General features: G+C 39.6%; 3 protein-coding genes across 3 annotated transcripts; 2 read left to right on the top strand and 1 right to left on the bottom strand.

Annotated features, from left to right (window-relative positions):
* The first annotated feature begins 898 nt into the window (after positions 1–898).
* LOC141781223 (RING finger protein 151-like) lies at positions 899–3866 on the top strand. The gene is made up of 4 exons (XM_074656808.1): positions 899–1267; positions 2377–2546; positions 2642–2738; positions 3193–3866. Exons 1-4 carry the CDS (start codon positions 1202–1204, stop codon positions 3652–3654), a joined length of 795 nt encoding a protein of 264 aa, XP_074512909.1. The 5' UTR covers positions 899–1201; the 3' UTR covers positions 3655–3866.
* Positions 3867–4525: 659 nt separating this feature from the next.
* rps2 (ribosomal protein S2) lies at positions 4526–7286 on the top strand. The gene is made up of 6 exons (XM_074656806.1): positions 4526–4660; positions 4931–5068; positions 5707–5796; positions 6283–6390; positions 6478–6811; positions 7069–7286. The coding sequence occupies exons 2-6, from the start codon at positions 4934–4936 to the stop codon at positions 7239–7241; spliced, it is 840 nt and encodes a 279-aa protein (XP_074512907.1). The 5' UTR covers positions 4526–4660; positions 4931–4933; the 3' UTR covers positions 7242–7286.
* A 1447-nt stretch (positions 7287–8733) lies between these two features.
* ndufb10 (NADH:ubiquinone oxidoreductase subunit B10) lies at positions 8734–11270 on the bottom strand. Its single transcript, XM_074656807.1, has 4 exons — positions 11029–11270; positions 10117–10255; positions 9775–9914; positions 8734–8882 (listed from the first exon to the last, which is right to left on the bottom strand). The coding sequence occupies exons 1-4, from the start codon at positions 11174–11176 to the stop codon at positions 8794–8796; spliced, it is 516 nt and encodes a 171-aa protein (XP_074512908.1). The 5' UTR covers positions 11177–11270; the 3' UTR covers positions 8734–8793.
* Between the last annotated feature and the right edge of the window lie 2221 nt (positions 11271–13491).

Here is a 13491-nt window from a genome sequence, read left to right as displayed (position 1 = left end):
TAAATAGCGCATTAAAACAAATCAGTAAGATAATGTAAAAGAAAGGTGGAAAACAGCTATATAATGTATCTTTAAACAGTAAATTAACTGTAAAATACTGTGAAATTAATAAAGTTCAAACTGTATTTTTCATTAACAGTACAAAGCTGTAAATTTCAGCGACAGTATAATAATGTTTATTTTACAGTAACATAAAGGCAACCCCTGCTGCCAGTTCTTTACTGTTATTTTACTGGGACATTCTTAACAGTGTATGATTGGAAAAATATGAGGTTGTTTGTTTTCTTTTTCTTTTATTTATTTTTTTGTAATATAGTAATTATTAGCCAGAATGATCCATACTCCATACCAGTTGGTGGCGGTAATGTACTAAATCGTTGTTTGTCAACCGCCAATAAACCTTAAAGAAGAAGAAGAAGAAAAAGAAGAAGAAGAAGAAGAAGAAGACAGGAATTGTGTTTTAAAAGCATATAAACTAGTATATCTTATTTTGGAATCTCAAAGAGATTAAAGTACACTTTGATTTAATAGATATTCTACAAAAGAACTCACTAAATGAGTGTTACAGAACATTATTTCAGTATCTTAGACAAATGAATATGATTGGAAAAAAATATGAGGTTGTTTGTATTCTTTTTCTTTTCTTTTCTTTTCTTTTCTTTTTTCTTTTTCTTTTTCTTTTTATATTTCTTTTTCTTTCATTTTATTTATTTTTTTGGGATATAGTAATTATTAGCCAGAATGATCCACACTCCATACCAGTTGATGGCGGTAATGCACCAAATCGTTGTTTGTCAACCGCCAATAAACCTTAAAGAAAAAGAGGAAGAAGACAGGAATTCTGTTTTAAAAACATATAAACTATTTTATTTTATTTTTTGGAAAACTGAAGTTTAAAAATAACAAAGGTGAATGCAAAAAAAAATTATATCTGACTTTTAAATGTAGTCCCCGAGGCTGACAACAATAGACTGAACTGGATCTATTCATGTCCACATGTTGCTGTTTGACGCGCTGGAGGCTGTGGAGCGTTTTGCTGCTAGAACAGAACGGAAAGGACCGACTCGCTCCATAATGAGCGCCATTATCTCCTCTCGTTTTCATAATTTACTGTTTCCTTTTTACACGCAACACGGTCCCTCCTTCATGCTTTGTCAGGAATGTTCATGTGTGTGTTGTATTGATAAGGCGGGCGTGTGACATGCGAGAGGACCGATATGGAGTAAACCAGCGCTGGGAATGGAAACACGGTGAGAAGATTGTCATGGTGAGTACACAACAACTTCTGTTTATTTACTTATTATTATATTTTTCAGTTTTTATGCTTATTTGAAACTATTACACATATATTCTAATATCATTTGTGACCACTGAAATTTGCTTTTTCTTAGAGATACATAGTATTGTATGAGTGTCATGCTGTGCTTGTATTATTAGATGGTAGAATTAACTAAAAAGGCAATTAAGGAAATAATACCTAACATCATTTTGTAATTATTTCGTGTTTTGTAACAGTTTTGAAGGATTACACTTGTTTTTTTTGTTATCATGCTATCAGTCATATGACTTTCCAGAACAATTCTGTTTTGTCATCTCTTGCCTTTATGTTGAAAACACTGTGGACTGGTTGTAGGCAGCTGTGGAGAAAACACTCATCATGAGGTCACAGTTTGTCAATCTCCTCAGCTGGCAAACCTCTACCTTTTGGTTAAAATATTTAATCGCAATTAATCGAATGATTGTCGATAGTTAATCACGACTAATCGCAAATTAATCACACATTGTTTATCTATTCAAAATGTACCTTAAAGGGAGATTTGTCAAGTATTTAATACTCTTATCAACATGGGAGTGGGCAAATATGCTGCTTTGTGCAAATGTGTGTATATATTTATTATTGGTAATCAATGAACAACACAAAACAATGACAGATATTGTCCAGAAGCCCTCACAGGTACTGCATTTAGCATAACAAATATATGCTCAAATCATAACATGGCAAACTGCAGCCCAACAGGCAACAACAGCTGTCAGTGTGTCAGTGTGCTGACTTGACTATGATTTGCCCCAAACTGCATGTGATTATCATGAAGTGGGCATGTCTGTAAAGGGGAGACTCGTGGGTACCCATAGAACCCATTTACACTCACACATTTTGAGGTCAGAGGTCAAGGTTGAAATGCCAGTTGTTCCTCGACAAAATTTAGTGAAAGTTTGGAGCATTATTTAGCCTCCTTCGCGAGAAGCTAGTATGCCACAGTGGCATTAAAACGTACTTGCATTAACCCCTTATTTTCGCTTTAACCTTGACAGCCCTATTGATAATATTAATATGATAACTCAGAATAAAGTAGTATTTATTTTGGCCACATCCAGGCTGACCCAGAGGTGTCAACACAGAGTGGGGGCTATGATGTGGAGCTGTTTGTGGACACTCCAGACTACGATCTGATCTGCACCATATGCCAGGGCGTCCTCAGGTGTCCAGTAAGAGCTGCATGCCACCACATCTTCTGCAAGAAATGCATCTTACAGTGGCTGAAGAGGTACTGAACATAACATGTGTCAACACCACTGGACTGCTATATTCATGTCTGGTCCATACAGAGGACGAGGACTAACTGTTGTTTATCCTCTACAGGCAGGAGACCTGTCCCTGCTGCAGGAAGCCTGTCAACCCGAGCTTGATCTTTGTCATGTTCAAGCTGAGCAAATCTATCGGACGCATGAAGATCAAGGTAGGAAATGGAAGATAGAAGTTGTACTTTTACATAAATAGTATAGCAAAAGGTATGTACTGTAATTATGGAAACTCTCATTTTAGTAATGTGTCGCTACATTAGTACTTTGGGAGAAAAAGGAGGTACGTATTCATGTTAATGGTTACAGTTATTATGTGACTATGGCCCTTTTCATGATGAATATCTGTAACTATAGGGGTGTGACAAATATTATTTTCATGATCAATTAATATACATATTTTTTTCAATTGATCAATGAATCAATTAGACAATAAAATGTCAGAAAACCTCTACTCCACCACAATTCTGAGACAAATAATGTACTTTTTTACTTCACATAGTAACATTTCTTCTAGTTGAGTAGTACACCTCATGCAGCAGGCATAATGTAAACCATGTGTTTTATAGTTATTGATTTCTTTGTGTGTCTCTCTATCTGGCCCTCTGACAGTGTAAGAATGAGATCCGTGGCTGTGCAGAGACCTTCTCTCTCTCAGAGCAGTACTGCCACAGCATGAGCTGTCTGTACGAGCTCATCCCCTGTCCGTACCAGGGCTGCCGGTCGCAACTCCTCCGCAGGGACCTGGACACCCACGCATGCCACTGCGAACACTGGCGCGAGCCCTGCCACATGGGCTGCGGGATGATCCTCTCCCACCGCACCCAGGCTCAGCACAACTGCTACAAGCAGCTGAGGCAGGAGTACGAAGCCAGGCAGAGGAACCACAGGGCCATCGCCACCGCCCTGCAGAGGAAGATGAGGAGGATGCAGACCACCATGACCCACATGAAGAGGCAAATAAATCTGATCTGTGAGAGCCTGGAGGTGATGGACGATCTGCATGAGGTGGAGGAGGAGGACCTTGGAGAGAGCAGTGGCAGCTCAGGTAGCAACAACACCAACAACTGCTGAGTCAGTTACTATACCGCTGCTGGTTGGCTGTATCATTTCTGCATGTGTTTCTATTTATTTAAAGGTGTGTGTGTTTTTTTAGAATATATAGGTAGGAAAATAATTAAAATGAGTGAATTTGTAACAATTTTGTGCTGTTTCATCTATTTTGTAAATAAAGTATATAATCAGAATCTGATTTATTTGCCAAATATATACATGCAAGGAATTTGACTCCAGGTTTTACGCATCTCTCTAAAGTACTTACAGAGAAATAGAAGAAAAAAATAGCTAGGGACAAAGACAACAAAGCTGGACAAATAAAGGTAAGGAATATACACGACTGTAATGTACACAAGTGGTGATAAAATAGGTGTATATATGAATATTATATAAATATGTAATATCATTTATATAATAGATAATAGATAATATTATATAATATCATTTATATAATAAATGATATTATATAATACATAATATTATATAAATAATATATATATGATATGGATATAATATTCATATAAATAATATATATTTTTATACTATACAAATATTATTATATAAATATATATAAAGCACCAATGACCAACAGTAAAATAAGAAATAAAATAAAACACAAGTCAAGTGTTCTGAGGTTGTAAACAATACAAATAATGCAAAGAAATAAATACTGATTATTATGTAAAGTATGTACATGTAAAGAGAAGAGTGGAGTCTTTGTTGACAAGTGATGCATCTGCACTACAAAAAATAAATTATATTTTTCAACAACAGTGAGATATAAGATATAAAATAAAATCGATAATCACCTCTTACTATAAGGTTGGGTCATGTCTGAAAAAGCTGTCACTAGGGGGCAGCAGTTAGCATGTTTTGTCTCAGATGAAATATCGCGATAACACATTAGACTAAATCCCCGCGAGACTTCCCGTTGTGTGCCCTCTTAGTTGAAATATCGCGATAACACGTTTAGATATAACCCGGCGAGACTTCTCGTGGTTCTTCTTCCTGTAATAAAGATCACGTAAGTTGAATGGCGACCGTCTTTCCGATTAAAATCCTGCGTTATCTCACACATCCTGCAGCTAAACACATCCATTTAACGTTCAATATTACACTTGAATATGTTACATTAAATCCCTGCTCGTATTTATGAGGACAGCGAGGCAGAGTTTGAGATATTAGTATAAATATTGAAGTCCTCATCGTTAAACATGGCGGATGTTAACTGACACGCTTTCTTGCTTCAGCGGTTAAAGGAGATGTTAATTATGGTTTCTGTTGTGTTCTGCAGCAAATGGCGGACGACGCCGGTGGCAGAGGAGGTTTTCGCGGAGGTTTTGGAGATAGGGGCCGCGGCAGGGGCCGTGGCCGCGGCAGAGGCCGTGGAAGGGGACGCGGTGCCCGGGGAGGCAAGTCCGAGGACAAGGAGGTGAGAGAAAGACCCAGTTCTCTTTAGATGTGTGTTACAAGAATATCTAATAGCTCTTAATACTAAGAACTATCTATCTTTGTATGTATCTATTGCAGGATGTATTGCATGTTTATATTATAAATAATAATTTGGGCATATAAGAAAAGATAACAAATAGTCAACATTAAGATAGATATGTAAATAATGAATTGGTATTGTGATTAGTTATATTATAAGTAATGAATTGGTATTCTGGATTGATAACAAATTTATATTTTGATAAGGATAATTATATCAGTAATTAATTTATAGTTCTGGATGACAGATAAAAGGGAATAATTATAGTTAGAATAATTAATAATTATAATTATAGTTGGATAAATTTAGGAAAATTTAGAGTATATGTATAATAATTAGTAATTGATTTATGGAGAAGGGGTGGGATTAAATAAGTTTATACTTCTCACTCCTTTTCAAATATGTAAATCAAGGCAAGTGTTGAAAGTTTATTTTTCTTACGCTCTTCATTGTATGAAAATACTACTTGTTTCTGACTGTCCACTTGTTATGATCATTCTTTTTCTTTGTTTTTTCTTTATTTTTTGTATTCTACATGAAAAAGGAAAATCTTACTGAAATGCTGTGTGTTTTGTTAGTGGGTTCCAGTCACCAAGCTGGGCCGCCTGGTTAAGGACATGAAGATCAAGTCCCTGGAGGAGATCTACCTGTACTCTCTGCCCATCAAGGTAAGCAGTGGGAGGATTAGGGATGTCACAGTACCAGAAATTTAGTAGTTGATACCAATACCAGTGAATTTACACGATTCTCAATACTACGGAAAAAACCCCAATAAATCTCATGTAATTCAACACGCACTCCTTTATTAAAACATTTGAACATTACAAAAAACAGAGGCATGTAGCCTTTAAAGGGACTATTTGTAAGATTCAGAAATGCTAAGTTAAGTCAGCGTCGGGCTCGCGCTTTCTCGCTCTAAATAGACATGAACGATTATCACTCAACAGTGAGGTGACACGCCAGCTAAAACACAATATCACTATTTCATCTGCAAAGTCAGGATAATCAACAGCGATCGAAAGAATATAGTGCCGCCCATATCCACGTGACCCAAATTATTGCTATCGCGTAATAAGTGACACAATAATAAATGACAAACACTAAGGAATACCAATACCAAAAAAAATAAACCATCACAAACCTTTTTCCTGCAGGAGTCTGAGATCATCGACTTCTTCCTGGCTTCTGGTCTGAAGGACGAGGTGCTCAAGATCATGCCCGTTCAGAAGCAGACCAGGGCTGGTCAGCGCACCAGGTTCAAGGTGAGTTATCATTGATATTATTGATCAGTGTTATCATCCAATAGTGTTGTGTGGTCCAGATGTAACCTTATTGGCTTTTGTTAACAGGCCTTTGTTGCCATCGGCGACTACAACGGCCACGTGGGTCTGGGGGTGAAGTGCTCCAAAGAGGTGGCGACCGCCATCCGTGGTGCCATCATCCTGGCCAAGCTGTCCATCGTCCCCGTCAGGAGAGGTTACTGGGGTAACAAGATCGGCAAGCCCCACACCGTGCCCTGCAAGGTGACCGGGCGCTGTGGCTCTGTCCTGGTGCGTCTCATCCCCGCCCCCCGCGGTACTGGCATCGTGTCCGCCCCCGTGCCCAAGAAGCTGCTCACGATGGCCGGTATCGATGATTGCTACACCTCAGCGAGGGGCTGCACCGCCACCCTCGGCAACTTCGGTAAGATTCTTCTGACAGTTACGTGTCAAAGTGTCTCTGGTGTTCTCCTTGCTCTGCTCAGCTTCACCTTCTACAGTGGTGTAGTTGTCGTTAATCAGGAGAGAAAGAAACGAGTATTGTAATGCACGGCAGATAGACTTTCTTAGTGGTCTCTTCTGTTCCCCTTTTCAATGCTCAACATTTTACTGCAGCTCTATCACGTGCATGGAGTTCCATCTTGAGCATCTACTCACCGTTTCTTTTTATTTCCTCATCAGCCAAGGCCACCTTCGACGCCATCTCCAAGACATACAGCTACCTGACCCCTGACCTGTGGAAGGAGACCGTCTTCACAAAGTCTCCCTACCAGGAGTTCACTGACCATCTGGCCAAGACTCACACCAGGGTGTCTGTGGCGAGGGGACCGGCAGTCCAGACCGCACCCGCATAAACTTTTTTGTACAGAGAATCGTTGAATAAACGTTCTTAAAAACAACATGCAAGTTTTGTGTTACTTTTGCTGAGCTCATAACAGAACAGGGGTGTTGCTTAATATTAAGATGCACCTTTAAAGCCTATTAATGTAGTATACAGGTGCAGTGAAATGGTGACTACAATAGACCAAATACAGTTTTGCATGAGGAGTTTTACCAGAAGCCCTATGACGCAGGGGTGATGTGTATAAGAATTAGCGCTGCAACAGATTTTCATTGTTTAGTTCTTTGGTCTATAAAATGGTGTAACAAGTCGGTGTTTCCCAAAGCCCAAGATGATGGCCTCAGATGTCTTTATGTCCACAACTCGAAGATATTCAGTTTACTGTCATAGAGTAAAGAAACCAGAAAATAATCACATTTAAGAAGCTTGAATAAGAATTTTTAATTTTTCTTAAATCAATCAAATTGATTATCAAAAGTTGGCAATAAATTGAATAGACAATTAATTAATCAATTGATGCAGCTCTAATAAGAATTTCATTGTATTTAATATCTAAATTAATAGTTATACAAAGAAATGAAATTAAAGGTAAAATAATCAGGTGGGAATCTTTTTGGCTAAATCAGCAAATAAAATTGCACAAATCAATATAATTTGGCTATAGAAGTCAATATCCTAACTGCTCATCGGCTTGTCCGCATTGGTTTAATACGTCTAGAGTTGCAAAGTCTGACGGACAAAAAGTCTCCCAATCTGCCTTTTTCACAGAACACATTTTGACTCTTCACAGTAGGAAAAGCACAGGTGTAAATAAGATTAATGATGGCTGAATTTCATTTAGCAGCTTTGATTTCAGGTTCCAGGTATTGTGCATGCTGGCTCACTCACTCTCACTGGACACTTAAATACAACAGTCATTAGTGTTATTAGTAACACCTGTGCTTTAAACAATGTAAAGTGGTCGCGCACATCCAAAACCGTAGTGCTGGACCATTAGAAGACATCAATGAAAACTGTAGAAGGTCTACACACTAACTTCCTTTAAGAGCAATTTATTGGCACATCTTTGTGACGTTTCAACTTAAATCTGCACAGAGACGTTAACTTTTTTTTAAAGATAGCGTCTCTGTGCAGATTTATTAAGTCTGAAGCAGGCCATCGACTTGAAACGTCACAAAGATGTGCCAATAAAATGCACTTAAAGGGAGCTACAGTGTGCAGACCTTACACATTTAACACTTGTGCTTTTCCTACTATGACAAGTCAAAATGTCTGCTGTGAGAAAGGCCTGTCAGCCCCTACTACTGAGCGTGTTTTGACTGAATCAGCTGATGTTAAAGGGGAAAACTTCATCCTCCGTAGCACGTTTGCAACATCCAATAAAAGCTTATCGTACAGGAAAGTCAGTTGAGGATATAACGTTGCTGGATACATTTTCTAGCGAGGGGACAACCACGCATGCATCGTCACTTTCAGGACGGTGGAAAGACACAAACAGACATGACTTATCTTATAACATTTTATTTTACAATTATTACACAGGACAGATAGTTAGGGAGCTGTTCTTAAGCCGTCTGGGCCTGAGCAGCCATCATCCGTTCTTTTTGCTTCATTAGACATTTCCTCCCGCTGGCGTACGCTCCCAGGTCTCCATCTGCAAAGAGGCAGGTCATGAATTTACACGTGTAGTGGTAGCCGAGCAAAAGTGACAATAAATAAGACATTGCCAATGTCAAAATAACGTTATTTACTTTCATTATTACGTCTATAAAATGTCCTGTCATGATTTCCTAAAACCAAAAGGTGATGTCTTCAAATTTCATTTTGTCCACTTTATATAAAAACTGAGAAAAGCAGCAAATTCTCACATTTCAGAAGCTGGAAGAACTGGTTTTTATTTTACATTTTCCTTTAATAAATGGCAATTATCATAACAATTTGTTGCCAAATAAATTTCTGCTAATTGTTTCAGCGCTACAACAAACAATATTTGTTGCACGATTTACTACATTTGTACAATAATGCACATTTAGTGACTGACACATGGTAGAGGAAATTATCCTTTAGCCTATGAAAGCATTTGGTTTTTGGTATTTAGTCAGCAGTGTGATGTGACACATGTAGGTTTCCTGAATGTATCCAAGGTTCCCACACCTTTTTTAAACATCAAATTCAAAGACTTTCTGAGCCAAAATCCCTCAAATTCAAGAATCCAACACGGCATAATTTGAGACACCGATCATCAAGATTAATTACTGCTACATCACTGAATTTTTTTATAAAAAGAGAAAGAGGCTTGAATGTGTGTGCTGTTACAGTGATGGCAAACACTGATCTCTTGCCTTCTCTAACACAGCACAGCAAAATGAGTAAAAAAAATATCTAAACAACTTTCTATTCTGGCACAAAATATATATAAATGCACTTTCAATGACCCGTGTCTACTTCTGTCTATTCTCAAACTTTCAAGGGTTTCAAGGACCCGTGGGAGACATGTCTTTCTATTACACTACACATGTCCAACCACCAAACAGCACAATACTTACAGCGTGACTGGAAGTTCTTGGTCACCTCGTTGAACTGCTGTATTTCGTTAGCACAGTTCAACAAGTAGCTGTGTCCCTCTCTCGTCTGGCAGGCCCTCATACGCTCCTGGACCACCTTCACAATCTCCTGGTCCACTTTGCTGAGGAAGACGGAAGACAACAACACGGGGTGACGCATAAGCATAATAAAAGTACTATTGAAAAGGCACGACTACGTGGTCAAAAACTCCGTGGACAGTCGAACATTACACCCATATGCGATCATCTCATTCCAAAGCCTTGGCTTGGGAACCGGAGGGTCGCTTGTTCAAGTCCCCGGATAAATTTGAACCCTTTACTCACTAGTCTCTCCTCCACTGCATCTCAGCCTCATAGTAGCAGAGGTAATCTCCCTCCTGGCACTCCGTCAGGTCAGGAACACGGCGGAACTTCTGGTGGTAGTACACCGCCTTGTTGTTAGACCGAATACTGTCAACAACACCTGGATGAGAGCGAGAAAAAAACATAGTTAAACTTAAAGGTCCCATATTATAAAAACGTGAGATTCTCATGTTTTTATTATAAAGCAGGCTTAAGTCCTATATAAATACTGTGAAAGTATCAAAACGCTCTATTCACAGGGAAATACACACAGCCCGTATTCAGAAACTCTCCATTTGAAACAAGCTGTCAGGATTTCTGTCCATTTGTGAAGTCTCAAATATACAATATTTAGACCCTTTAAACAGATTTAAACGTAACCATTCTAAATGTGTCCCCATTTATTTACTGTTAAAGTGTATGTGAATGTCATCAGCTGGCAGGAAGTAAACATGGACCCAAGCTGTTGCCTAGCGACGCAATTTCGTCACAATTCCTTCGAAATCCGCTAAAACGGAGTGTTTCAGACAGACGATGAATACAGGTATATGCAGGCTGACAGTATGAGAAAAATAAAGTTTTTTTTTTAACATTACAGCATGTAAACATGTTCTAGTAGAAACACAAAATACAAAAATGCACTTGAAAATGAGCACGATATGGGACCTTTAAGATTAGGCAAGGCCATGTGGGTTGTAACGTTACTGTCATTTGATATGAATGACACTAGCTAGCCACAAAACAGAGCTTTCTATTTTATTTGGTGTAATAGATTGCAAGGATACAACAGTGATAGCATCGTTATAACGTTTAAATACACCAACAATACGTGTCCTTGATGCTGTGTTGTTGTGCTAGCCTGTTAGCTCTGTTAGCTCTGTTAGCTTCGGTTACCTCTGAATGTGGAGACCGGCAGGTCCACGGAGTAATAGAAGAGTTTAGACACGATCAGAGCTGGGTTTGGTAGAGCTGTCTGTTTGTCCTCAACCGGAGTCTGCCGAGGAGGCTCCGGATAAGCTCCTTTATCATAATCTGTCGGCATTTTGTTGCTTTATTCTGCTAAAGACTGAAGAAATCCTCCAGTTCGACCTCAGACAGCTCTCCTCTAGAGGCGGCGCATGCGCAGAAGACACTGGTGATGTTTCGTCGCGAACGAGCCGGTTCAAAGAGCCGGCTCCCGTCCGAGAGCCGTTTTTTTTGTTTTTTCTTTACTTAAAGGGACTGTTTTTAAGAATCAGAAATGCTTGTTAACAGCGACACCTGTGGCCGTTAAGTCAACGAAAGTCAGCGTCTGGCTCGCGCTTGTGCTTGCTCTACATAGACATGAACGAGCATCGTTCAACACAGTGAGACGACACACGTCAGTTAAAACCACAATATCACTCTATATTTCAGCTGCTTGGCAGTAATGTTAGCTGACCAGACGGAGGTCTATCCATGAAACACTGCTGATTCTTGTGTTGGCTTTTCCTGCTTCAGCCTCCCGACTGCACCCGCAGGAAGACACCGGCACCCGGTCAGAAACGATAACGTTTGTCTCTGCGGAGCCCCGTCACTTCACAAGACACGGGAAACCTCTGTTGGTCTGGAGGAGCTGCAGCAGTTATTTCTGCACAAACGTCCACTTTCACTAGATATTCTCAGAGCTACGAAGTCTTCTGCAGTGTGTAGTGTGCGCGCATGCACGTGAGAGTAGAACGCGAGAACGGGCGCAGTGAGTGAAGGCAGGCAGGCAGAGGAGCAGAGTACAGCTCCGGCCCTAGAGACCAAAGCTACGGTCTCCCCTGATTCTTCTGGTCGTGGTCGGGGGGCTGGAGCAGGAAGAGTTAACACTGTTTAACAGACGGGCTTCACTAGATATAACTTTGCGGTTCTGGTGCTTCCGTGTAGTTTGTGTTGGAGTCTGAGTCTGAACAGCGTAGCCACATTCGAGCACACATATGCGAGCGCGCATGGGACACCGACCCGGTAGATTTATACCTGTAAAAAGTTACAAACAGTCCCTTTAATTAATTCAAGGCAGTATGATAGGACGATCTTCTCCGCGCCACTTTATGCACTGACTGTGACTGAATGTTGTGTTAATGACGTCCGTGCGAACAATCAGGTGATGACAGACAAGGATCATACCATCATGCAGGGAGGGGCGGCGTGCGCGGTGCGCTGACGGTCTACAGGTACAGAGCAGGAGGGAGAGGAGGAGAGAAAGAGAGAGAGGAGTGCGGTGCGCGAATAGCAGACAAGATGAGTGACAGTCGGAAACGAAGCAGCATGAAAAATTATGGTATTCTGGAAATTATAATGTTTAGTATAATTATATTGAATAATTTAGGGGGATATATGTGCATACATACTAATCACAGGTCAAAACAGCGCTAAATTTGGCTGAATTATAAAAGGCAGAAGTGGTAAAATGAAGAGCCGTTTGGGAGCCGAAAGAGCCGGATCTTCTTGGTGAGCTGAGCCAAATGAACCGGCTCACTAAAAAGAGCCGTAATTCCCATCACTAGAAGACACTACTATAATGGCGAATAGAGGTCATAAATGTAAAACTTCAGTGTTTTCAAGATATGTTTTATTGTGGTTATTCAAACATTATTTTCTGTACAAACATTATTCTAAAAGAGGAAATTGGTGCAAGCTCATTTACAGTATTTTTTACAAACATGAAGGTTGAAGGGTAAAGGTCAAAGGTGAAGCTGTTGTATCATGGAAATACAGCAGGTGGAGGTGCAGGACAATATTTAATCACTAATACACAGTTTAAACCAGTGAGGATCACTGGCTGGAAATATTTAATGATGATTAATCACAAATGAATCACACATTTTTTTCCTCAGTTCAAAATGTACCTTAAAAGGAGATTTGTCAAGTATTCAATACGCTTATCAACATGGGAGTGGGCAAATATGCTTGTTTTATTCAAATGTATGTATATATTTATTATGGGATATCAATTAACAACACAAAACAATGACAAATATTGTCCAGAAACCCTCACAGGTACTGCATTCAGCATAAAACAATATACTCAAATTATAACACAGTAAACTGCAGCCCAACAGACAACAACAGCTGTCAGTGTGTCAGAGTGCTGACTTGACTATGACCACATTGTAGTCACATGCCTCAAACTGCATGTGATTATTATAAAGTGGGCATGTCTGTAAAGGGGAGACTCGTGGGTACCTATAGAACCCATTTGCATTCACATATCTGGAGGTCAGAGGTCAAGGGGACCCTTTGAAAATGGCCATGCAAGTTTTTCCTCACTAAAATGTAGCCCAACTTCTTCTTCCGCAAACTTCTAGTTTCATATGATATCTGTGTCTTCACTCTAGCTGAAATCTGAAACCT

The sequence above is a fragment of the Sebastes fasciatus genome, chromosome 13 (genome assembly GCF_043250625.1).
Source record: "Sebastes fasciatus isolate fSebFas1 chromosome 13, fSebFas1.pri, whole genome shotgun sequence".
Classification (NCBI taxonomy): Eukaryota; Metazoa; Chordata; class Actinopteri; order Perciformes; family Sebastidae; genus Sebastes; species Sebastes fasciatus.
This window is presented reverse-complemented; position numbering and strand designations above follow the sequence as displayed.

Bases quoted from the DNA above. Each gene is read 5' to 3' on its own strand.
- rps2 (XM_074656806.1), top strand. From the start codon at position 4,934: ATGGCGGACGACGCCGGTGGCAGAGGAGGTTTTCGCGGAGGTTTTGGA. The intron at 5,069-5,706 runs GTGAGAGAAAGA...GTGTTTTGTTAG, and splicing joins GCAAGTCCGAGGACAAGGAG to TGGGTTCCAGTCACCAAGCT. The intron at 6,391-6,477 runs GTGAGTTATCAT...TTTTGTTAACAG, and splicing joins GTCAGCGCACCAGGTTCAAG to GCCTTTGTTGCCATCGGCGA.
- ndufb10 (XM_074656807.1), bottom strand. From the start codon at position 11,176: ATGCCGACAGATTATGATAAAGGAGCTTATCCGGAGCCTCCTCGGCAG. The intron at 10,256-11,028 runs GTAACCGAAGCT...GCTCTCATCCAG, and splicing joins GCCGGTCTCCACATTCAGAG to GTGTTGTTGACAGTATTCGG. The intron at 8,883-9,774 runs GTAAGTATTGTG...GCCTCTTTGCAG, and splicing joins CAAGAACTTCCAGTCACGCT to ATGGAGACCTGGGAGCGTAC.
- LOC141781223 (XM_074656808.1), top strand. From the start codon at position 1,202: ATGCGAGAGGACCGATATGGAGTAAACCAGCGCTGGGAATGGAAACAC. The intron at 2,547-2,641 runs GTACTGAACATA...TATCCTCTACAG, and splicing joins ATCTTACAGTGGCTGAAGAG to GCAGGAGACCTGTCCCTGCT. The intron at 2,739-3,192 runs GTAGGAAATGGA...GCCCTCTGACAG, and splicing joins TCGGACGCATGAAGATCAAG to TGTAAGAATGAGATCCGTGG.